This window comes from Tiliqua scincoides, chromosome 2, assembly GCF_035046505.1.
Source record: "Tiliqua scincoides isolate rTilSci1 chromosome 2, rTilSci1.hap2, whole genome shotgun sequence".
Classification (NCBI taxonomy): Eukaryota; Metazoa; Chordata; class Lepidosauria; order Squamata; family Scincidae; genus Tiliqua; species Tiliqua scincoides.
The window spans coordinates 38,973,077-38,998,256 of NC_089822.1; the positions used below are offsets into that span (position 1 = coordinate 38,973,077).

At 41.7% G+C, this 25,180-nt stretch overlaps 1 protein-coding gene across 1 annotated transcript in view; it reads left to right on the forward strand.

The window, feature by feature from the left end:
- ADGRV1 (adhesion G protein-coupled receptor V1) overlaps positions 1-25,180 on the forward strand; it is a 294,630-nt gene that overhangs the window by 3,751 nt on the left and 265,699 nt on the right. Inside the window, exons 2-10 of the mRNA XM_066613579.1 lie at positions 7,906-8,090; positions 9,015-9,164; positions 11,538-11,633; positions 14,881-14,985; positions 17,719-17,832; positions 18,843-19,408; positions 20,577-20,847; positions 22,633-22,962; positions 23,395-23,571. Of these exons, the coding sequence (XP_066469676.1) occupies positions 7,906-8,090; positions 9,015-9,164; positions 11,538-11,633; positions 14,881-14,985; positions 17,719-17,832; positions 18,843-19,408; positions 20,577-20,847; positions 22,633-22,962; positions 23,395-23,571 (1,994 nt within the window). The remainder of the gene's footprint in view (positions 1-7,905; positions 8,091-9,014; positions 9,165-11,537; positions 11,634-14,880; positions 14,986-17,718; positions 17,833-18,842; positions 19,409-20,576; positions 20,848-22,632; positions 22,963-23,394; positions 23,572-25,180) is intronic.

The following is a 25,180-nucleotide window of genomic DNA, read 5'->3' on the forward strand; positions in this document are numbered from 1 at the left end:
CTATCCACACTTCCGTGGGAGTAAGCCCCATTGACTATAATAGGACTTACTTCTGAGTAGACATGCATAGGATTGGGCTCTCATTCTACTACCAAAAAAATTGCATTTGTAATAGTAAAAATGCCACAGTTGCTAAGATAGTGCTGTAAATGTAAAATTGCTGCAAGTTTCAGTACATTGGCCAGTTCTATACCTGAGATTTCTTTGCAGTGTTATCCCAATTAAAAATGTAAGCAAAAGAGACATTGAATTCATATGTTGCTACAAAATAGGATGCTGTACTGTCATCACATACAAACTTGGCTTTGAATACATTGATGGAAACAGTATCTTTTAAATTTCTATACTGAAACTTCTTTATATGCTTTATTTGTAGCTGGCAGGCTTTTAATGTGCATTTTATAGTTAATGTATTTTATCTTTGATGTATTTGCATTGGTTGCTAGCCACCTTGGGTGTCCTTCGGTGAGGTAAAAATCCGATACATAAGTAATAAAGTTTGTTAAGTTCGAGAAGAGATACTACTTCAAGTTCAGTAACTTTCATTTTTCTTTCTCAAACTGCTTCGTGTCTATTGCCTCATTTGGCATAAGAAGCTAGTCCTCTTTTTCCCAGTTACCACTTCTAGGTTGGTCTTGGATACATGAACTTTGGACTGCTCCAAGCTTTAGGGGGATTTAACATGGCCTTAATTCAGCCATCTGTTAGATTTGGCAGACCAAAGTGATCTGAAGTACTGGTTAGAGCTTTAGAAATTTCTCATGTGTTTGAAAGTTAGGGAAAAGCTACCTTTCTGAATAGATTTTGAATCATTCTCAGCTAGACAATGCCATAGAACTGGGAAATAAAAATGCATATAATTCCCATGAAGCCCAAGCCCCACTGTCTGTCTTTAGAGTTCCTGAAAGGCAATTAGCATTTCAACCAGCCAATTTGGTTACATGCAATGAAGTACTTGGGGTTTGTAATTTGCTTCCTTTGGCTTGGTGCTGTTGAGAACCAGCCCTTGTGTAATCCTCTCAAAGCACCTTTTTTCCCCCAGCATAGTTATTGTTGCTGGTCTTAAATAACTAATCAACAAAGAGGTTTCCTTGTCTTGAACTCCAGGGGTGTCACAGGGCAGGAAAAGCAAAATACCCAACTAATAAGGAAATGATATAATTATTAAATAGTTATTAAATTGTGGCACAGATTATAAGGCTTAGAAAAGCTTTACAAAAATGCAGTGCTTGGGAAGAGGTAAGAGTGAGATGTCTTTGGAACCAGGCAAGTCTTCTTAAACTTTGTTTACTTCTGTAAAGCAAGGTGCTTCCTCCCAATCAGAATGAGCAAATGTGAAAGCATAATTTGTATGCTACATGCAAAGAAAAGAGCTTAACCACTTTTATCCAAAGAATGCAAATACTGTATGCTCTTTCTTCTGTGGAGTTATGTGAGTGTGTTCTAAGACAGAATATTAATAGGGGAAAATAATCTTTCCCATTTTTTAATACACTGAATCAATTAATACAATTTTAATGTATTTTTGTCATGCAGAATAACTTAAACTCTTCAGTGCAATTGGTAGCATTTAAAATATAATTTTATGCTTTCAGGCCCAGCTTAGTAATCTATTAAGACACTTAGCAAACACATTAATATGCAGGGTAGCTTATATACATTTACTCCTTCAAAATGAGCCTCCATAAAGAATAATATTAAGCTTTTTTGCCAGGCCTAACTCTGTTCTTGGAAGAACAGAGATAAATCTTTTGAGCATGGTTGGGCCCACATCCACTGTCTTGTGCCAGTCTTTTATTGGAGTCTTACAGCTGATGGCAGTAACAACTGCATGGAGTTTTTCAGTGTACTGTAGTGACAAGCAGAGAGATCTATCCCACTGCTCTCATTCACCTGGGTTGCAACTGTAGTTTCTGCTTACACAGCAACAGCTGCAGCTCAGGATAGCCATCTTGGGTCATGGAATGGCTGAAAGGCAGCATAGAAACCTCTTAAATGGTTGGTTGGTAACCTTCAGTCTCGAAAGACTATGATATAAGCCTACAGCACCCGGTATTCCTAGGTGGTCTCCCATTCAAGTACTAACCAGGCCTGACCCTGCTTAAGCTTCCGAGATCAGACAAGATCGGGCATGTGCAGGGTAACATCTTAAATAAATAAAGTACATTTGATTGGCCTGTACTTGAATAATTTCCTTTCGTTTGTGTTACAAATTGTATTACAATTATATAACTGTATTGCTGTTATTGCTAATTGCTGTATAATTCACTTCAGTTCCTTTCAAAAATATGTTTTACAGAATGTGTGCTATTTATCTGTTATCCAGGTTTTTGAAAGAAAATAACTCAAAATTATAACTCAAAATTATTTTGTTATATAAACATTATAATTATAAAAATTATATGACCCTGTTTACATTTTGCACAGTCAGCTGCTGGTCTTGTAGTTGTATCTTTCACCCATGTGAAGGGTATGAAACCAGTACAAACTGAAACATTTATTACTCATGAGATTTAAAATTGTTATGTGATCCCCCATATAACATGTTTGGAAATTACTATTTGCAATTTGTTCTCTTGTTTGTGGTGATGTTTGGGGGATGTTTGTCCCTTAAGATATTCTGCATTCCTCATAACCCAGGAAACGTAAGGAGATGAAGGAATTAATGTGTCCACACACTTCTTTCTTATGTTAAAGAATGTGATTCCAGTTGCCTTAATATGTACAATAAGACATATGACTGCTGACTTAGTGGAGCTCACTCTATATTTAGGTCATTCCTGTTCTGTTGGCATTTGCAGAAACACCAGTAAGATAAAATATTCCTGTTTTGAAGCACAAAAAATGCCGTACTCTGCTGTGCTTCTGGTTGTTTCTGTAGAGCTAGTGCTGCTATATTAATAATACCATCAGGAAAGAAATTCAAGGTCTGATCTTTGCTGCACAAGAACTGGCACTGCAAACAAATGTTATGAAGGTTAAAATCCAGAAAGTAGGTGAAAACCCTAAGTGCAGACTTTGCCAAGAAAAAGATGAGACTGTGTCTCATCTGATATGTGAATGTAGTAAAATCAAACAGACAGGTTACAAAGTCAGACACAATGGAGTTGCAAAATTAATCCACTGGTCATTATGTAAAAAGTATTACCATACATTCCCCCCCAAAATACAGCTGACAACAGGTATGGAATTTAAATGGGCCACTTTATTGAATACAAAACATTACAACAGGGCAAAGAAAGGGGTTAAACAAAACCCATCCCAAGTGCGGGGTTCTACATGGGAGAAACGGCCCTAGCCGTCTTCATCTCCCAATCTCATAGGGCATCCACCCGACTCCAGGCGTAACTCAATTGTTATTAAGCCTGCCTCTCAACGTCGCCCAAAGAGGATAAGTCAGCAGAACTGCTATATCTTCAGGTCACCCCTGCAAGGCCCCCAAGTTTGGACAAGGGGCTAGCCAGCCTGCCTCCTCGAGCCGGTCAGGCATCATGGGAGCGGTTCTGGTTCACTCCCCCCCGTCCTTGCTGGCTTAGATTGGACACCGAGAAGGTCTTCTGCCTACCCACCCCGCACTTCTACCACCAGTGACAGGGTGTTAAATACCTATATCATAACCCAAACCCACTCCACAGCCAGTCTGGGGTAGACGAAAAAACCACCATCTTGGAGCCAATTTAGATGGTGATTAAAAATTCCTACCCGGCCCTTGGCGGACAGGTGGGGGTCGTTTGCCAGGAACGAACTGAGCTCCTACAGGCGCAGGCACTGGACAGCCATCTGGTAGATGGGACTCAATAGCCTGGGAAGGCAGCTCCTCTGAGAGAAGGAAAACTCTGATCCCAAACCTCCACTGCCTTGTGGCTACATCCAGTTATGGGAAAGGCTTCAGGAGTCAACCTCGAGGCAAAATCCAGAGCCGGAGTCCCTGGGGCAGTTCATGGCTGAACACAGTCACGTTCTGGCAACTCCTGCGACGCTGCTGGAACCAACCATATTGGCCTCTGCCTTTCCATTGGACCATTTCAGCAACATGGAGAGGGGGGATTTGCTGTATGGGAAACAGTCTATCCTCCATATCTACTTTACCCAGGCTTCGTGCACTGGAGAGGACACTCTGTTCCAGAACCACCATTCAGAGCGCGATACCATAGTCTTCCGAGACTGAAGGATGCCAATGCAATCTAAGCCTTTTCCCATGGTGTTTGCTTATAGAAAAATGAGGAAAAAACTATCAATGGTTTGGGTGGCAGTTAGTGTGTGGGCAGATCAGTCAGCACACGTGTACCTAGAATTTGCAGGGCATGCTGTTTGAATTGTAACAGGGCTTTGGTTTTATGCAGAGAGAAAACATGACTCTCTCAGTCAATGGCGCATGTAATCAATGCACACCTTATTTCATGGTCTTTACGTGCATGTCACTTTAGTAGTACCAGTGGGTGAAAAAGCTTCATTGATGAAACCAGCAGAAACTGGCAACCCTGCGCATGTGCCACAGTAAACAAAATATAGTAGACTTCCAATATTCCAGCACTTTTGGGATTTAGGTGGTGATGGGTTATTGGATATTCCAGGCTATCAGGAAGCACTATCTGACCCATGTTGATCTCCAGACCTACTTACATTACTGCCATTCCACTCAGGTTGTCCCCAAGTGCCTTCTGTAACCTGTCTCGGTGATACCATTGCCAAGCCAGCTGTATCTGTGCCTGGGCAGGAGCTAGTGAGATCAGAAGGCCACTGAATATTTTGTCAGGAAGGATTTATCTTGTTATTATAACTGTGTACCAGAAAGCTCTGAAAAATCTCATGAATCTAGTAATCTTCTACCTTAAAAACATGACACAGAGTTCTGAATTTGATGTAGCAGATTGCCATCAACCCCACCCCCTTTCCACTCTGCTTCCTACCCCCTGCCTCTCCCCGTCCTTCCTCTGCCCTGAAACGCCTCTCCCTGCCCCAACAAACCTCTCCCCTACCCAGAGCTTGTTCATTGCTCTGAGTGGCATGCAGCTGGCACTGGTCTCAGCGTGGACTAGCACTGGGCTGGTGCTAGCGCTGGCCTGGTACTGAGTGTTGTGGGCATGCCTAATGGTAGGTTTGTGATATCCAGCATCTACTCGTACTAAAAACAATTTGAAAATCTATATATTTTATTTGTCTTATTGACCAAAACAGAGTTTAATTTAGGCAGGGGTTAGTCCTTATTTTTTCATAACAGGGCTTGATTCTGAAACATGTGGCATGTTGGAGGAAAAAATAATGACACTCTATTCCCATTTTCAACCAAAGTCTTAAACAAGTCAAAAAAGTATTGCTTTTCATCTCAGTCCTAATCTAAATCCCACTGATGGCTTAAAAATGTGAAGCATCATTTTGTGTCCTCTGAATAGTTGTAGCAACATAATTTAAACCTTAATATCTGTTCTCAGCTCACATGAAGATTAACAGTGATGTCAACAAAAGGTGAGATAGTTATTGAAAGAAGGTAATTGGGTACATGAAGAAGATATAACATATACAAATTATTTTATTATATTATGTGACATGGGAGGGATTTTTCTATTTGTCTGAATCTTATTTTTAAAATTCCATTTTTTTGTTGAAATAATTTTATTATGCAATTATATGAAAGGTTGATTTAATATACCCTTTTTGATTTTTCAGAAACAAATCTTTGTACAAATAAATGTAGGGAGGAGAATTCTTGCTAGTTGAATAATTGATGATATGATTATGAGACTTCTTTTGTTCCACAGAGTAACTTTATAGTTTTAGAATGCCCCTTAACAGAGGTAATAGAATTCAGGTAACTTTAAACTCTGTAAACTTGCTGTATAAGGATCATATTTGCAGGATTATTTACTTGAAGCACACATCGTGGGAAGATACTTGCTTAGTCTATGGCAAGAGGACAGCTGAAGCTAAAAGGTCAACAGCATCCTTAGTTCATTATAGATCATGTCTGCTTTTGCAAAGAGTGAGAGATTGTCTGAGTTTACAAAGGTTGCAGAGTTAATGTTCAGGTTGCAGTTGTACACTCCAAGTAACATTTGTGCTCTAGGGAAGAAGTCAGTATTGAAACCAATGCAAACCACCTGACAACTTAGCAGTACACTGTATTTATTAATGCTCATTAATGATCCATTCTGAGAACCTTTAATATCAGCACAACTGTCAGATAGTTTTTATGGTCTTACATTTTTGTTCTGTTGTTTCATTTCTTAGTTATTTTGGTTCCCCGCCCCCCCATTGCATTTCAAATTGTTTTTAGCAATTAGTCTTTAATAGCAATGTTGGCCACCCTCGTTGGGGATTATAGAAACAAGAATGAGCTATCTCAGTGTGGCCAGTTGTCTAGCACTGTGTTTCAAACTGTGTCAGATACCAGTATTAAGTAAGTAGAGATGAGAAACCTACCAATAGGGACTCTCGCTTTGTGATATATTTTTTCACCTTATTTATTAAAATGTTTATATGCTGCCCTACCTTCCCAGAAGGGATAATGTGGGTGACTCAACGTTTTAAAAACAACAAGCCATAATAAAACAATAAAAATGAGAGTCAAGAGACTAAAACACTGGTGTTCCTAGAGGGGATGCAAAACACTACGCCTCTTCAGGTGCCGCCAAACTATAGCCTGTAGGCCGGATCCGGCATGCCAAGAAAATCCTATTGGGCAAGGTGGTGACAAAGCCTTACTGTTCCGCCCTGCCGCCTCCCATCTTCATGCCCAATCTTTGAAACTCATGCCGGACAGCCGCTTACTCTGGAAAATCAGGGCACAGAGCCTTCTGAGATGATCAGATGCTTGATGCGAGTTTCTACAAAGATCTGAAAATAGGAGGTAGCAAGGTGGAATGGTAAGGCTTTGCCACTGCTGTGCTGGACCTGAGAGAATTTTCATGATGCACCAGAGGCTGTAGTTTGGAGGCTCCTGGTTTAGGATATGAACCACTGGCAGGTTAGACCTTGGCCTTCAGAAGGTCTTCTTGACTGGAGCACAGCTTCAGCCAGGTTAGGAAGATTTCAGGTGCCCTAATCTGCAGATTTCATCATCTGCGGATTTTGGCATCTGCAAGGATTCCAGGAACAGAACCCCTGCAGATACTGAGAGCCCACCTGTACTGTTCTCTGATAACTAATTTCTTTTTTCTCCAAGTATGATGATTTTTTTCTTCTGCTGGGACATTTTTCTTAACGGCTTCTTTGTGATTGATGGTTGCACACATTGTGGAGGAGGTACTCAAAGCCTTTTCTCCTTATAACACAATATGTCTAGTCTCATTCTGTTGTGTGTTTGATGTTTTACAATAAGGAATTTTTGGCACGCAATAGGAAGAATCACTCAAAAATAACACTTCCTTGCTATCTGATCCCCAGGGACTGAGCTGCTCCTAGTGCATACCCCTTGGGTTTCAGATGGAACCACAAGATTTCACAACCCGAGCAGCCAACTTTGGCAAATATACTGTGTGCCACTCTGTATTTAAGAGAAAAGCATTAAATAGGGTCAAATGTTAAACACATCACAGTATGAAAAATTGGTGGGTTAAACTGGTGAAAATGGATGTGACAAACATGACTTACAGCACAATCTTATGCTTGTTTACCCAGAAGTAAGTCTTGCTGATTTCAATGGGCCTTACTTAAAGGAAAGTATGTATAGAATTGTAGCCTTAATTGGGGGCTCCAGGACCAGTTTTTTCAGGGTGACAAAATGAATAAATTTGACATCAAAACATTTACAGACATGTTGCCTGAAGTATGAATTTGTTTGATTAAAAATATAAATATCTGAAATTATTTTTTGGTTGTAGAAATTGAAAAGAAATACAATTCATACTGCACAGCGTGCACTTTGAGAATTTATTTAGATACCCATATTTTTTCTTCTGTTTTCAGGGATGCCCTCTGTCTATTCACTAGTTAAACTACTTTTAGCATTATCTGTCAGTTTTACCTCTGGAGACACAGAAGTAAAGTTCAGTGGACAAACAGAATTTGTAGTTAATGAAACTACTACAACAGTTATACGTCTTGTTATTGAAAGAACAGGAGAACCAGTGAATGTCACAGCAATTGTATCGGTAAGATATCTTGTTTTGTTTTATACCAAATTTCTACATGAATATTAGAATGTGGTGTTTTAAAGAGAAATTGGTCAAATTGAGACATATTTTAGGGAATAGGCATACCCATTCTTATCTATCTTCCAGGCAGTGTAGCTGGAAGCTGTGACAGTCAGTTGTAAGAAAAACAAAAAGTTATAGGAATCTTGTAGCGCTGTGGGTCGGGACCCACTAGGTGGGTCGTGAGCCAATTACAGATGGGTCCCCATTCATTTCAGTATTTTATTTTTAATATACTAGACTTGATGCTACCACGGTATATGAGTGCGTTTAGATAAATGTTGCAGCTCTATACTTTTAACAGGCTACCATGTGTATGCTTTTAACAATGATAGTCAATGGGGCTTTCTCCTGGGTAAGTGTGGTTAGGATTGCAACCTAGGATTGTTAAAAATTTTCATGCTTGATGATGTCACTTCTGGTCATGACATCACTCCAGTGGGTCCCAAGAGATTCTTATTCTAAAAAGTGGGTCCTGATGCTGTGAGAACATGCTGTTATAGAAAATGTGTTATAGAGAAATGTGTGAGAACCACTGTTATAGCATCTTAAATCCTGATACATTTATCAGTGTATGCTTATACAAACTGTAATTTTTTGTCAGGCTAACAACATAAACCTATGTCTACACAGTCTACTCAGAAGTAATCCCCATTGTGTTTCGTGAAAAAAAAAAATGAAACTTATTTCTGAGTAGACATGCATAGGATTGCAATGTAAGAAAGATTCAGTTCTCATTAGAATGATGACCAGCAATGAAGAATCACTGTGAGGAAAAAGAACTATTGCAACACAGATGCATAAGTGTAATTTAAATTTTTACATAATGATGTTTTTATTTTAAGTAATAAGTCTGTGTTTGTGTGTGTGTGTTTACTGTAGATTCATGGTGAAAATACAGGTGACTTTTTTGACACATATGCCGCAGCTTACATATCTGATGCAGAGACAAATCGAACTGTGTACATTTCTGTGTGTGATGATGACCTTCCAGAGGCTGATGAGACTTTCACATTTTATTTAACGTTACAGGTGGGCACTATTTTCTGGAGTATATAGTGAACTCAATTAAAAAAAATAACATCCTCTCTCTTTAGCTGGGTACAATTTCTTCTTATTAATGTTCTGTACCTGTTATATAAAAATGAACTCTTATAGTAATGTATTTCTTATAGTAATGTATTTAATTTCTTAATGATCACTGATATTTTAGAGTTAATCTGTCCTTTAATTTTTTCAATATTTTCTCTGTACAGGTGGGACCTTGGTATTCACTGATTTGACTCACCACTGATACCTAGGTCTGCCTTTAAATGCCTTGTAACAAGGAAAAAAGCATCAAAATCCAATTTCCTACCTTCACACTGTTAAATAATAATTTCATTTCAGTATTCACCTCATCTAGTAGCTGAATGTAGTATAGCATCTGTACCAGCCATTTTCAACCACTGTGCCATGGCACACTGGTGTACCACAAATGGTCTGCAGGTGTGCTGTGGGAGTTTGGGGGAGGGTCATTTATTAGTAGGGCCATTGACGGATATGAGCCTCCCCACCAACAGCATGGTGTGCCTTATCAATTGTAAAAAACAGATGGTCTGCCTTGAAAATTTTAGCACCTTGTCAGTGTGCTGTAAGACGAAAAATGTTGAAAATCACTGGTCTGCACCAATGCATTCTGGGAGGAGCAAGAAACCTGGAATTGGGTCTTTAAAGCTATTTTTCCAGTGATTTGGAATCCACTGATTTTTTTTTTTAATCCAATGGAGGTTCCAGAACGGAAACCCAGTGGATAACAAACCACAACCTGTATTTCACACTTGCTAGTATACATTCCTGGTCTCTGATTACTGGTTGCATTACCACTTCCTAAACCTACTGAAAGTTACTAAGCGCGATCCTGAGCGACACAACGTAAGGAATGTTAGCACTTCCTCGTGAGTCGGCAAGGCTGGTGTGCAGAGGTGTACCAGACTGTGGAGGCTGGAATAAGCCTCCGTGCTGACAGAGGCTCCACGTCTTGCTTTGGCTGAGCTGACACAAGACTCTGGGGTAGGCGGGGAGGAGGTGGGAGGGAGGCTTTCTGGGACGGGTGGTGGGCAGCCCCAGAGGCAGGTAGGTGGGAGTGGGAGGCAGGGCTGGGACCCGTTCTTGGGACCCATTCCTTTAAGCCACTCCACTCTCCTCAGACTTGTGCCACCTCAGGAGGTGGTGCAGGGGTGGCTTACCCTGTGGTAATGGGAAAGTTTTCCCTTACCTCTGGCTGAGCCTCTTTGGGCACCTATCCTGTGCTGGCTTGCCTGTTCCAGCTCAGGATAGGATTGCGCCCAAAAAGCTGAAAGCTTTTCAGCAAATAATTTGAATTTGAGACCAGGTATTGTATAGTAACTTAAAACTGCACCAGGATAATTCTAAATTGGTATGTAATACAAAATTAGAAAAAGAATTCTTGTGCTGTAGCATTCTAGTTCTAAGCAAAAAAAAAGTATTCATTGATTCCAGCATTCAACCTATTGTTTGTTATATTGTTATGTCGTATTGGGCTTGTGTCAAATGAAACCTCTGATAGAGATTAACTGAGTTATGTGATGTCATGAAACATTTACAAATATGTCAACAGCTTGAGGAGTTTTTCAGCCGCAGAATTTACACATTGATAAGGAATGAGATAGTTGTCAAGTTTGGATCAAGTTGTCAAGTTGGGAGGCTCCCCCATGGAACAGTAAGCGCCATTTACGTGGGGGAGGGATTAGGCACCGGATCTGTCCTGCAGGCGAGAGTCTGGAGACCCCTGATATCGATTACCATGATGGGCCTTATCGAAGTTCACCTCAGAATGTTCAGTGCTGTCTGTAATGCTAACAGATCTCCCAACCTGTTTTATTTGGGGGGGGGGGGGTAGGAATGCATACTTCGAATTTAGCTCCTTATTGCTATGGTATCAGTAATATTTTCAAGCTATGATTGCTCTCCAAAGTTTGCATCAAGCTCTTGGTGTTTATTTTTCTGCCCAACATTGCATATACACAACAAGGGCCAAATGTATACACCTGTGGGCCAGGCAAAAATGGATTAAACTGACTGCCAACTCAGTCTTGTGCATGTCTACTCAGTTCCATTATAGTCAATGGGGCTTACTCCCAGATAAATGTGGATAGGTTTGCAGCCTGAGTATATAGAATTAGTGTTTCCTGAAAAGTAAGAGTGCTTTTTGAGCGTTCACTTGATTTAAATGCATTTTCCGTGAAATGCGTCATTAAGATATATTTATTTACTCTGACAATAAACACTTATTTGAACACAAGACCTTAAGGACACAAATGAATTTTTTTTCCTAATTGTATAAGCTATTCCATTTTCTATGTACCCCTCTAATTTATACACTCTGTGCCTTTTTTGTTTTAGAAGCCATTTCCAGGAGTAAAACTTGGATCACCCAGAGTTGTAACTGTAACAATTTTGTCAAATGACAATGCCTTTGGAATAATTTCTTTTGATATGGTATGTTTTCATCTTGTACGTCTTTATTCTGCGAACAGAATTAAAGGAAGTTTTCTGAGAAAAGCAATTTAGCTGTTGGTGGGAAAATGACATTGTAGCGTGATGGTTAATGGTTTGGGTGGATTTCCCCTGTTCAACTCTGAGATTAGCCATGACAGAGGTTATGTTTGCCACTATCTTACTTTAATCCCCCTCCCCCCTTTACTTATAAGCAGTTGGGAAACTCTGTCTCTTTCCAGCAAAAGGTTTTGAGGCTACTCAACACCCACAAATATAGTCATTAGCAATCTTGTGCCTTGTGTCACATCTTGTGTCACTAGCAATCTTGCAAATGCATGATTTTAGGATGGCTTTCCATTGACCCAAAGCAGGGGTGTCCAAACTTTTTGGCAGGAGGGCCACATCACATCATCTCTCAGAAACTGTGTTGGGTGCTGGGGGAAAAAGAATTAATTTACATTTCAAATTTGAATAAATTTACATAAATCAATATATTAGAGATGGAACTTTTATGAATGAATGAAGGTCTTGGAATAGTTAAAACCTTTCCTTCGCTGCTGCTTCTGCTGCATCACAGACGTGAAACAGCAAGAAGTGAAGGGAGCCCTTGTCCCACAGCTCATGTGAGGGGTAGGACAGTTGTCCTCACCCTGAGAGCAGTTGTGTCAGGCCAGCGTAGGCTCCAGCAAGTCTATTGAGGGCCAGAGACTCACTGGAGACCGGGGGCTCCCTGTGGGCTGGATTGGGAGTCCCCGAGGGCGGTAAGTGGCCCCTGGGTTGGGGTCAATGAAACAATGGAGGACACAGTGTCTGTCCTATACAGGGCTTTTTTTCTAATGGAACGCGGGGGGACGGAGTTCCGGCACCTTTTTGCAGGGGCCCCTCCCTTTCGGAGGCATTCCAGGAAGGGAAGGAGCAAAACAGAGGCATTCGCTGGGTGGGTGCTGGGGGGTGCAGGGTGGACGGGCGCCTGGTCCCTTCCTGACCGCACAACAACCCCTCCTGCCCCCATCCCCAAGCTCTCGCCTGAGCCCAGCTCGCCTCCCCTCCCCCTGCGCTCTGCTTCCCCGCGCAGCTTCCAAGCCTTTGGAGGGCGCAGGGGACATGCACCGACGCCGAGAAGGAGGACGGACAGCCAGCCAGCCAGCCAGGGAGACGGGCTGCGGCACCCACAGAATGCCCAGGTACTGGCTTGGTGGAGGAGGAGGGGAAGAAAGCTGGCTGGTGCAGCCCCCGTGCCAATCTGCAGCACGAGCCTAGGTGTGTCTACTCAGAAGTAAGTCTCATTGTGCTCAATGGGGCTTGCTCCTGGGAAAGGGTACATAGCCTTGCAGCCTGAGAGCTGAAGCCTATGCATGTCTACTCAGAAGTAAGTTCATCTTTAGGGGGGAAGCATATATAAAATATTTTATTTCTCCAATAAAAAATGGTTTAAAAATAAATAAATAAAAGATTAACAAATTGTGAGTTCCTGCACCTTTCTTTTTACAAAAAAAGCACTGGTCCTATATAACGATATATAAGTGCCTATGTAACCATTGTATAGAGAAGAGAATTTTGTCAGGTGCAGCTTTTTAAACCCTTCCATGTTGAGCTGCACCTGCTAAAATTTCCTCTTCTGTACAATGATTAAAGACATAGGCACTTTGTCCTCCACTGTAACTGGTCACCCTTTGTTGAAATAATTATGATCTCACACACTGTGACATCAGAGAACCTAAGTCAATGGCAACTCAAGGTCAGTGCCTGAATCAATGGCAACAGTTGGAGAATGACCTGATTCAAGTCCCAAGTGAGCTGAAGAGCAGTTCAAGTTTTACTAACTTCAGAGAGAAAAGTAAAAGAACAGAGACGGTAGCTTAGGTTTTTCATAAGCAATTTATTTCTTAACTAGGTTTCTGACCAAACAAATGAAGAAACATAGTGTGTTTAACAACCTGGAAGAAAAGGTTAAAAGATCAGTATTAAAACGTTCTTTGGGAGCATCCAGTCAGGACACAAATGGTGAATTATCCCCTTTGTTACCACAAAAGACTCTTTGCTCCAGTTTGATGGTTTTCAATGGTTTTGAGAACTTCTGAAGATTTGTACGGCAAGCAGAAAGAACAGAGACAGTACAGTAGGAGCCAGATGGGTCTTAAGATCCAGGCTTCTGTCCTTGCCAACTTTCAGCTAGTCTGTGAATGGGTGTAATAATACTGATACGGCAGGACTGACTATTTGTTATTTCAATGATGTGTATCTCGCCTTTTCCTCTGAATAAACAGAGTGCTCTATGTGGAATACATCATAGAGGGGGAAAAATAAAATGCCAAAATAGGAATGAAATACAAAGTGTAATAATCATAATAATCACAAAGAATGGCACAGAATGGTACAATTAAAACAGAAGACAACCACAGAACCCCAAAAGAAATAATTAAGAAGGGAAGGTCAGGCAGAAAGTGAAAGTCTTCAGCCCTCACTAGAAGGCTAACAGGGAGAGGGCAGTCCTTAATTCCACTGGGAGGGTGTTGCATGATAAAAGTGCTGCCACAGAAAAGGCAGTGCTTCTCACTGTTGTTAGTCTGGCCTCCCCAGAGGCAGCATGTGCAGCAGGGTCTCCTTTGCTGATCCTAGGAGTTGGGTTGGTTCACAGGGGAGAAGGTGGTTCCTCAAATACTGTATCCTGGTCCCAAGCCATATCATCTGGAAGCAAGAAGCAGGAAAGTATTTTTGAAAACTGAAGGATTTAAACTGACGAGTTTAACTGGTTATGTACCTGAACAATAAAAAATAATCTAGATTTTGGAAGTTAATCTACTCACTTTACCTTTGTGCTGAAATACCTATTACTCTAGAATAGATTTCAACATTGCTGTGCCTTTTAACAAAAAGGAATGCTGTGCCTTTTAACAAAAAGGAACATTTTAGGAAAGCTTTCAAACTGTCTAGTTTTTATTTGATTAGCACATTGAATAGTTTTTTTAAAAGAAACTCTGTAAATATTGTGACACAAAACCTTTTAATTTATTTGTAGTTGCCACACTAGAGAAGGAAATCATTTGAAGAATTGCTTTTAATATTTATGTCTGCTGTCTTTGTTGATTAGCAAAACTAATTTATTGCTATAAAATGGAATGCCATTAGTGGACCAGTTCACAGACTGGATTAACTAGTCTCTGGGAATTTGGTATTTGTATGGTAACAGTTCTCTGCACACTCTGCTCATTGATATCTGATTGCCTGTTATTCTCCCCCTTTTTAGCCTGCCTTAATTGTATTGAATGAGCCCAGGGGTAGGAATGAATCTATACCTCTCACTCTAATTAGGGAGAAGGGAACCTATGGAACTGTGACAGTGATTTATGAGGTAAGTAGGCTGAAATATCTTCATCTTTAAATATACTCTCTTAAGTGAAACTGAAATCTTAGAATCAATTGTAGTTATGAATAAACTTCACAGTTCTGAAACCATAGCTTCAAAAACATTTTTGTTGGATATAACAGAATTTTCAGAATTGTGGCCTAAACCTGTAATTAGTCTTTCCATTTATGTCATGGGAAAAGTGGCAGCAAACAATGAGACTCAACCAAGATCTCATACAACTACCATGTAAGCTTGCTGAGGGCCTTGCTGAGGGAGAGTCAGCATGGCTTCTGTAAGGGTAAGTCTTGCCTCACGAACCTTATAGAATTCTTTGAAAAGGTCAACAGGCATGTGGATTTGGGAGAACCCATAGACATTATATATCTGGACTTTCAGAAGGCGTTTGACACGGTCCCTCACCAAAGGTTACTGAAAAAACTCCACAATCAGGGAATTAGTGGACAGGTCCTCTCGTGGATTGAGAACTGGTTGGAGGCCAGGAAGCAGAGAGTGGGTGTCAATGGGCAATTTTCACAATGGAGAGAGGTGAAAAGCGGTGTGCCCCAAGGATCTGTCCTGGGACCGGTGCTTTTCAACCTCTTCATAAATGACCTGGAGACAGGGTTGAGCAGTGAAGTGGCTAAGTTTGCAGACGACACCAAACTTTTCCGAGTGGTGAAGACCAGAAGTGATTGTGAGGAGCTCCAGAAGGATCTCTCCAGACTGGCAGAATGGGCAGCAAAATGGCAGATGCGCTTCAATGTCAGTAAGTGTAAAGTCATGCACATTGGGGCAAAAAATCAAAACTTTAGATATAGGCTGATGGGTTCTGAGCTGTCTGTGACAGATCAGGAGAGAGATCTTGGGGTGGTGGTGGACAGGTCGATGAAAGTGTCGACCCAATGTGTGGCGGCAGTGAAGAAGGCCAATTCTATGCTTGGGATCATTAGGAAGGGTATTGAGAACAAAACAGCTAGTATTATAATGCCGTTGTACAAATCTATGGTAAGGCCACACCTGGAGTATTGTGTCCAGTTCTGGTTGCCGCATCTCAAAAAAGACATAGTGGAAATGGAAAAGGTGCAAAAGAAAGCGACGAAGATGATTACGGGGCTGGGGCACCTTCCTTATGAGGAAAGGCTACGGCGTTTGGGCCTCTTCAGCCTAGAAAAGAGACGCTTGAGGGGGGACATGATTGAGACATACAAAATTATGCAGGGAATGGACAGAGTGGATAGGGAGATGCTCTTTACACTCTCACATAATACCAGAACCAGCAGACATCCACTAAAATTGAGTGTTGGGCGGGTTAGGACAGACAAAAGAAAATATTTCTTTACTCAGCGTGTGGTCGGTCTGTGGAACTCCTTGCCACAGGATGTGGTGCTGGCGTCTACCCTAGACGCCTTTAAAAGGGGATTGGACAAGTTTCTGGAGGAAAAATCCATTATGGGGTACAAGCCATGATGTGTATGAGCAACCTCCTGATTTTAGAAATGGGTTAAGTCAGAATGCCAGATGTAGGGGAGGGCACCAGGATGAGGTCTCTTGTTATCTGGTGTGCTCCCTGGGGCATTTGGTGGGCCGCTGTGAGATACAGGAAGCTGGACTAGATGGGCCTATTGCCTGATCCAGTGGGGCTGTTCTTATGTTCTTATGTTCTTAAGCTCATGAGGCCCTAAATAGGGACACTCCCAGGATCAGAATCTGTCAACTCTTCATTCTAAAGAATATCTTTTGAGGATTCTCCTTCAGAGTCTAGGGAATGATACATTCTGGGGCCATGAGGCCTTTGGGATGAGTATTGCTGACTTGAGGTCATTTCAGGAGAACCCTATCTCTGTGTGATCAATGCGTGCTCCCCACATCCATTACCTCCATTTAAGCTTCCTTTTCCTGGAGCTAAGTAAGTACTATATGTGTCCTCCTTTTACCAAATGCTATAATCTAGCAAGTTTATAAGATGACAAGCAGGCAGGCAGCATGTATGCTAGAAAAGACTAAGGGCGCAATCCTAACCTGCGCTGGAACAGGTAAGCCAGGAGGCTGTATCCAGTGCAGGATTGTGGCCAGAAGTGGCTCAGCCAGAGGTAAGTAAGGGGAAGCTTTCCCCCTTTACCGCTGGGTAAGGGCTGCTGACCACCATGGGTCTCCTCGAACTTGCGCCACCTCTGGAGGTGGTGCAAGTCCGAGGAGAGTGGAACGGCTTGAAGCCACTCTGTTCTCCCTGGGAACAGGGGTTGGAATCCGGCATAACTTCTGGATACCAACCCCACCTCCCACTTCCTGCCTATCCGCCCCCAGGGCCACTCATTGCCCGCCCTCCCCCTGCCCAGGAACACTTCCCTCCCTGCTCACCACCCCCCAAGCCTACATTTTCAGCTTGTGTCGGCGCAGGCAGGCCGACACAAGTGCCTGAGAGGAAGCTGGCGCAGAGGCTTAAATCAGCCTCTGCAGGCCGGCACTACTTGGAGCGCTGGCCTGGCTTCCCCTCGAGGAGGCGCAAACGTGCTTTATGGCGTGTTTATGACCCTCCTAGGCCGGTACAAGAGACTTGGGCTGGCATAGGGCGCAGTTTGGATTGCGCCCTAAGTGAATGTTAACAGGAAGCAGGAATCTTCTCTTTCATCTTCAATGACAAGATTTGTTTAAATATATTAGAGGGGTTTACTTTCTTTCTGGGAGTTATTATTAGCAACTGAAAACAGACTGAACATAACCCAGCTATTTTCACAGATAGAAGGCAGGCCGCATTCACCTGAAGAAGACTTGAACCCAGCAAAGGGAAATATCACCTTTCCTCCTGGCACAGCTGTATTGATTTATAACTTATTTGTTCTTGATGACCAGGTGAGAGCACATTTCAGTAATTTTTGAAGGATTTGATCTGTTGGTGTTTGATACCTATTAGGATGTCAAAATGATTATAGCATTTTGCAGCTAGCTTTAACTAGTGCTAGATTAGCTCTCCTCAGAGAAATGATCACAATTTCCTTGGAATTAGTATAGTTGACATCAGTAGAAATACTTGCAGAAATGTTGAACTCTTACAGTCTGCCTCTCTTTACATATGCCTTTATCATCTGAAATACTCCCATAAAATGTATATCTCTCAATCTCTCTGTTGCCTATGAAAGTATTATTTTTTCATCTACTAAAACAGTGGGCCCTCACTGTCTGCAGGGGATCTGTTTCAGGTCCTCCTGTGGATAACGAAATCTGCAGATATTTAAATTATGGGGGGGGGACACCCTCAAAGGACTTCTGACCATGACCAGAAATGCCTTTTGGTCATGTCCAGAGGTGTTCTGAGGCTTGGGGAGGCCGCACACTACCTTCACTTGCTTCAGAAGGCCTCCAGAGGCACTTCAGGTTTTTCAGCAAACTGGAATTGCCTCTGGGAAGCCTTGTGGAAGGTGGGAAGGTGTGGGGAGGCCTCCCCACGCCTCAGGTATGTGGCCTCCCCACGCCTCAGAACACCTCCCAGACACAACCAGAAAATACTTATAGTCACGTCTGGGAGGTCTCTTGAGGCCTTCCAGCTGTGGGTTGTCACCCACGGTGAGTCATACCCAAGCTAAAGAAGGAGCGGCATTTGGATTTAACAAACGTTCAGCATATACAGGCACCCCTTCATCTATTAAATGGAGGGTTTACTGTATTAAGAAATTGTAAGTGCCACAATCCAATCAAAGAATAGAATTCACCTTGGCTATAAAAGATAGTTTGAATCTTTAATAATAATTATCATTCTGCCATACATCATCATTATCTTTTTCTGCTTTGAAAGTATTTTAGAGATTTGAACATATTTACCTTTGGTTTTGGTAATCCTTAATGGTTAATATTACTTCTTTTAGATACCAGAAAATGATGAAATATTTATTATTCAACTGAGAAGTGTAGAAGGGGGAGCTGAAATCAATGCATCAAGAAGATCTGTTGAGATTATTATTAAGAAAAATGATAGTCCTGTCCGATTTACTCAAAGTGTTTACATGGTACAAGAAGAAGATGATATACTAACAATTCCAGTAGTTCGTGGTAAAGATGATGGTGGGAACCTAATTGGACCAGATGAATATGAAGTATCCATCCGCTACATGATTGTAACTGGAAATTCAACTGCACACGCGCAGCTTAATTTCGATTTTTTAGATCTGCAGCCAAACACAACTATTACTTTTCCATCTCTAGTACATGAATCTTATATAAAATTTAAAATCCTTGATGATGCCGTACCAGAAATTGCTGAGACATTTCAGATTGTACTACTTAAGGACACCTTGAAAGGTGATGCTGTTTTAACAAACCCTTACATCGTTCAAGTTACAATTAAGCCCAATGATAAACCTTATGGAGTACTATCCATCAACAGTATCTTGTTTACTCAAACAGTTGTTATTGATGAAGATCAAATGTTAAGGTACTGTATTGTGTTGTTGTATTGCTAATGTCCTCAAGCAAATATATGGCAAATGATCATTAACTTAAAAAAACAAACCAAAAAAAAGAAAAACAAATTTTGACTGAAAAAATGTTTTATGTGTGCTATTTTTCTGAATTTATTCTTGAATTCTGTTTAGTTGTGTCATTAAAATGCCTGAAATGCTTTGAATTGCAGCAGTCTATAACTTGCCCTCTCAGCTTGTGATGCCCTACATGGCAGCTAATTATGTGTGAGCATCTTCATTATGTCTGAGAAAAAAACTGTGGAGCCCAGTCCTATGGTGCTGTGATACCCAGAGGAACTGCAGTGAATAAAATGGCTGCCACTGTATCCTGTAGGCATCAAGACAGCTGCCAGAATCTCCATTTGTTCCATTTGTCCCCTTACCCTGGGTAACACCATTGCAGCTTCTGTTGGTCTCCTTGGAGCTGTGCACATGTAGAGATCTGATTTGGTTCAACTTACTGTTGCCTTTAGCTTGTTTTTCCAGATCACTTTGTACAGCCGTATTTTCTTTATGTCCTTATTATGTTTTTGCAATAGGTTGGTCTTGATCCTGCGAAGCAAGCAGGCCATTTAATTTTCATCATGATGATATACAGCAGTGGTTCCTAAACTGGTGAATCACAACCCGCCAGCCAGGGAAGCACTCATCTCTGACCCCTTAAGGGGCAGGGTGGAATGGGACAGGGGGATGGCTGCAATGTGATCCCCACTGCTGGGAATAAAGGGGGTGGTTTTCGATCACAATTTTTAGCTTTTTTGAGGCTTGGGGAGCCGTGTGGAGGCATCCATGCAGCTCCCCTCCCCCGGAGGCCGGCACCTTATGTTCTTACCTACTTTGGTAAGTAACCTTCCCTTCTGACCCTGGCAGTGGTGCAATCCTGGGGATCTCATTGCTGTCATTGTCCTGCCCCCGCAAAGACCTACAGCAGTCCTAGATCCAAGTAGGACTTTGGGAACAGGTGATATACAGTACTGATTTGTCCTTCCATTTGAGTGCTCGATTTTAACTCCAAGTTCTTTGTGGTGAAATGTGTTTGTTGCTCTGCTTTAGCGGACAAACTAATTTCAGTGACAACTGCAATTGCTCAAACTGTGTTAAGATAAACCACCTGTGTTAAATTTTGTTTGCAATCTGTAGGTATGAAGGTATCTCAATCGTAAGAAATGGTGGAACACATGGAAATGTTTCAGTTTCCTGGATTATTACCCGCAATAGCAGTGATCCTTCACCTGTGACTGCAGATATTATTCCAGACTCAGGAGTGCTACATTTTGCTCAAGGGCAGATGTTAACATCACTTCCTTTGACCGTAATTCATGACAATTTTCCTGAAGAAGCAGAACCATATTTGTTTAAACTACTGGCTCACACAATACAGGGGGGTGCAGAAGTGAGTGAACCAGCTGAGGTAAGTTTGCATTCACTCTTTCTTTTGAAGAAGTTTAAGCAAGACATTCAAGGTATTTAGCCTAAAGTAATATTTGAAATGAGGCAACTGTGAAATGTGAAATACTTAAAAGCTATGTGTAGGGAAGTACATTCTTTTTTCATATAATTTTGTTCATAGTTAATCCTTTATCTATGAACAGAATTATATGAAAAAGAATGTACTTGCCTCAAGGTTAACCTCAAAAAATGCTACTCAGTTCAGTGTTGCCCTAAATAAAAAATACATGGAAAAATATTACCAGCCATGTGCATTTGTGACAGTCAGACCCACTGAGTACAGTGGAGCTATCTCTCAGGTAAGAGTGAGAGAGTGAGCCCCATTGAATTAGTCTTACTGCTAAGTAGACATGCATTGGATTGCAATGTAAATAACTTACAGGCACTTTACAGACAGAAGCTCCGACACATGAGTTCATTGTTTGCTGAAGACTTTTAGGCTGCTACACTTTAACACCACAGTCCTAGAAATGTCTTCTCAGAAGTAAGTCCTGTTGTGTTTAATGGGGCTTACTCCCAGTAAAATATCTTTAGAGCAGTATATTAATACCAACTTTTACTAGACTGTAACAGATTTTCTTGGTTGGAGCATAGAGGGGAATTTAAAACACCTATGTGTAGGTGTAGAACTTCTACATTATTTCAGTAAGAGCACATAGAGAATAAACAAAACAGAAAATAATGATAAGCGGCATATAAGATGTCCTATATAGGAATCCTTTTATGCCCTCTGTGTTTTTAAGGCTTCCAATCTGTTCAAGCTGGGAGTAAGCCACATAGAGCATAGTGGGACTTGCTTCCAAGCAAACATGTATAGAATTGGGCAAAAAGTAGTGATCTGGCCTGTAAGAATGAGAAAAAAAGATTTCATGAAGAACCATTCACTGTGAGAACTGGATTTCCATTGTTTCTCCTCTCTGCTGTTACTTTGTATTTGCTATTATTGTTGTTGTTGTTGTTGTTATTATTATTTTGATTAGGGTTACTGCTTCTTCTTTATGGGCTAATATCTTGAGCAGTCTCACAGCCAAGTGCTGAATTGCATCATGAGGCAATATAACCAACCTGATTTGGTTGTGTGATGACCTCAGTAAGAGCAGACCAAGGGCCCAATCCAAACAACTTTCCAGCACTGATGCAGCTGCAATGCAGCCTGGAGGTAAGGGAACAAGCATTGCCTTGCCTTGAGGAGGCCTTTGTGACTGTCTCCCTAACAAAGGATGCAGTGCACGCCCCTCTGTTATGGCTGCACTAGTGGGGCGAAAGTTGGATCGGATTAGGCTGTAAGTCAACTATGAGGGCAGAATATTCTTGATCAGTCACAGATGTGATTTCAGCCACTCAAGGATCATGAAACATTTACAATGACATCACTATGCTGCATAAATTTTGCTGTGATCCAGCATCATTGAAAACAAAAAAACTAAGTGAGAAAGAGAAGGCAACGTGCATTAATAGGCAAATGTTTTCACAGGCACTGCTGAAAAATCTTCCTAAAAGGAAGGTTTCAGGAATGCCCACGTTCCTCTTCCAGACAACCCCAGTCCACAAAGACATGTGTTTTCTATTTACGGAGTTTCAAACAAAGGACAAAAGCTGCTAAACACTTCTGGGGCGTTAAAAGTGTCCAAAAATACAAAAAAGCAAAAACAACAAACAGACAAACCCCAGGACATTTATCCCAGTAATGGTGTGAATTCCAGTGGCAATGTGTACTTAACAAGAATATTTTGTTACTGTTTTATAGCTTTTGTTCTACATTCAGGACAGCGATGATGTTTATGGTGTTATAAAGTTCTACCCTCTGGAGAACCAGAGGATAGAAAGCAGCCCAGATGGTCGGTTTTTGTGCCTTAGCTTTGCAAGGCAAAAGGGAACAGTGGGAGATGTGAGGCTGTTTTATACTGCTCTGTATATTCCTGCTGGACCTCTGGATCCTGATCAAGCTAAAGAAGGTATCCTAAACATTTCTGGAAGAAGCACCCTTCACTTACCAGAAGGAAAAACAGAAGACTTTGTAAAAATGCCAATAAGAAATGATGCATTTCTTCAAAATGGAGCCCATTTCCTAGTACAGGTATATATTATGTTGTATGAAATTTTGATAAATAACCTGTAATGCATGATTTTATGGCATATTGTTTACTTTGTCAAAAGATTTGAAGCAAGGCATTGATTTCAGTGACTTACTCACAGGTAATGGTGTATAGGGCTGTAGCCTAAATTTCACTAATTCTGATGCAGAGCTGCACATGTGAATTTATTTTTTTTCTCCTGGTAAGTTATATGTTTGAATGTACACAGCTTTATGCCTATCACTTGTTTGTCCAGAATGGTTGAGGAATAGACATTGATCTTTTTCTACCATAGGAATTTCACATGACCATTTCAATTGCAGAGATTTGCAGTTCCTATTAAGGTATAAATAAGCACGAACATGTTGCACTGTCCTACAAATCTTTGTTGAATATGCAGGAATGACAGATAATCTTAATGTATCTGATTGCAGCTGGAAAAAGTTGAACTGCTGAATATTATTCCTCAAATTCCACCTATAAGTCCTAGACTAGGTGAAATCCAAAATATCTCCTTGAGAATTACACCTGACATTGCAAATGGTGAAATTGGCTTTATCAGCAATCTTCCAGTAATTTTACATGAGCCAGAAGATTCCATATCTACTGAAGTAAGTACAATAAATTTTTCTTACATTGTCCTTGCTTACTAAAATATCTTTAGAGAAAGCCTATTTTCATTTAGTATAAAGTTTTCAAGTTGATCGAAAAGGAAGGTTTAGCAAGACCTACTGAGGTATATCCAAACTTGCCTTGTGTGATCAGAAAGGCATTTGTGCTCATGCAAGATGACCTCTCCCTCCCCATTTTCTGCAGATTCCTCCTTCCCCAACCCACTCCAGTCCTCTGATCCTGATCCTGCACTGTTCTGGAGGTTCCCTTGACCCAGAGAGATTACTTGAAGGAAGCACAGGGATGTGGAGAGCAGTTGTGGGAAATCCTGGATGTGTCTGTGGATGACCACTTGTGCTGCTTTGGATATAAACCACTGAGTTGAAATATTTCTTAAATTATGTCACCGTGGTTCTAAAAGAGAGAATACCATATCAATGGTGGACCTGTTGGCCCGGAATCCACACTGCGATTCTGGATAGACGCTCTCTGCAAGTACCTGGAGCCTCTTTAGTGCAACTCGGGCAAACAACTTTCCTACAATGCTAAGGAGAGGGATGCCACGGTAGTTGTTGCAGTCACCCCTGTCACCTTTGTTCTTGTACAGCGTGATGATGTTTGCATCCCTCATGTCTTGAGGTACTCCACCTTCTCTCCAGCAGAGACAGAGGATTTCATGCAGCTCAGTGACGATGATCTCTTTGCAGCACTTTAGGACTTCAGCAGGGATGCTGTCTTTTCCAGGTGCCTTGCCAAAGGCAAGGGAGTCCAGGGCCACATGAAGTTCTTCTAGGGTTGGTTCACTGTCAAGCTCCTCCAACACAGGCAGACACTCAATGTTGTTCAGCGCTTCTTTGGTGACTACTTTTTCTCTGGAATATAGCTCAGAGTAGTGCTGCACCCAGCGTTCCATCTGCTGCGCCCGATCCTGGATGACCTTGCCTGCTGCAGACTTCAGAGGGGCAATTTTCTTCTGTGTTGGACCTAGGGCCTGCTTGATACCATCATACATCCCCTTGATGTTGCCCGTGTCAGCTGCTATCTGTATCTCGGAACAGAGCTGGAGCCAGTAGTCGTTAGCACATCTCCTGGCAGCCTGCTGGACTTTGCTGCGAGCAGCTCGGAGGACCTGCAGGTTGCGCTCACTGGGACAGGCCTTGTATGCTGCTTGAGCTCTCCTCTTTTCCTCAATGACTGGTGTCAACTCCTCAGAGTGGGCTTCAAACCAGTCTGCCATCTTGTTGGTCCTCTTGCCGAATATGGACAAGGCGGTGTTGTAAACTGTATTCTTGAAATGTTCCCATCTGTTGGATGCGTTTGCATCGGCCGGGCCTGGAAGAGATTCCTCAAGTGCTTGTGCAAATTCCTCCACTTTTCTCTGATCCCAGATCTTGCTGCTATCAATGCGAGGTCTTCCTTCCTTTTTCGTGTGATACCAATGTCGCTTTGCTTGCAGTTTCACTCTGCTGCACACCAGGGAGTGGTCAGTGTCGCAGGCAGCACCGTGATAACTGCGTGTGATCTTGATGCTGGGAAGGCTGGAGCGTCTGGAGAGGATCAGGTCGAGCTGGTGCCAGTGCTTTGATCTTGGGTGTCTCCAAGAGACTC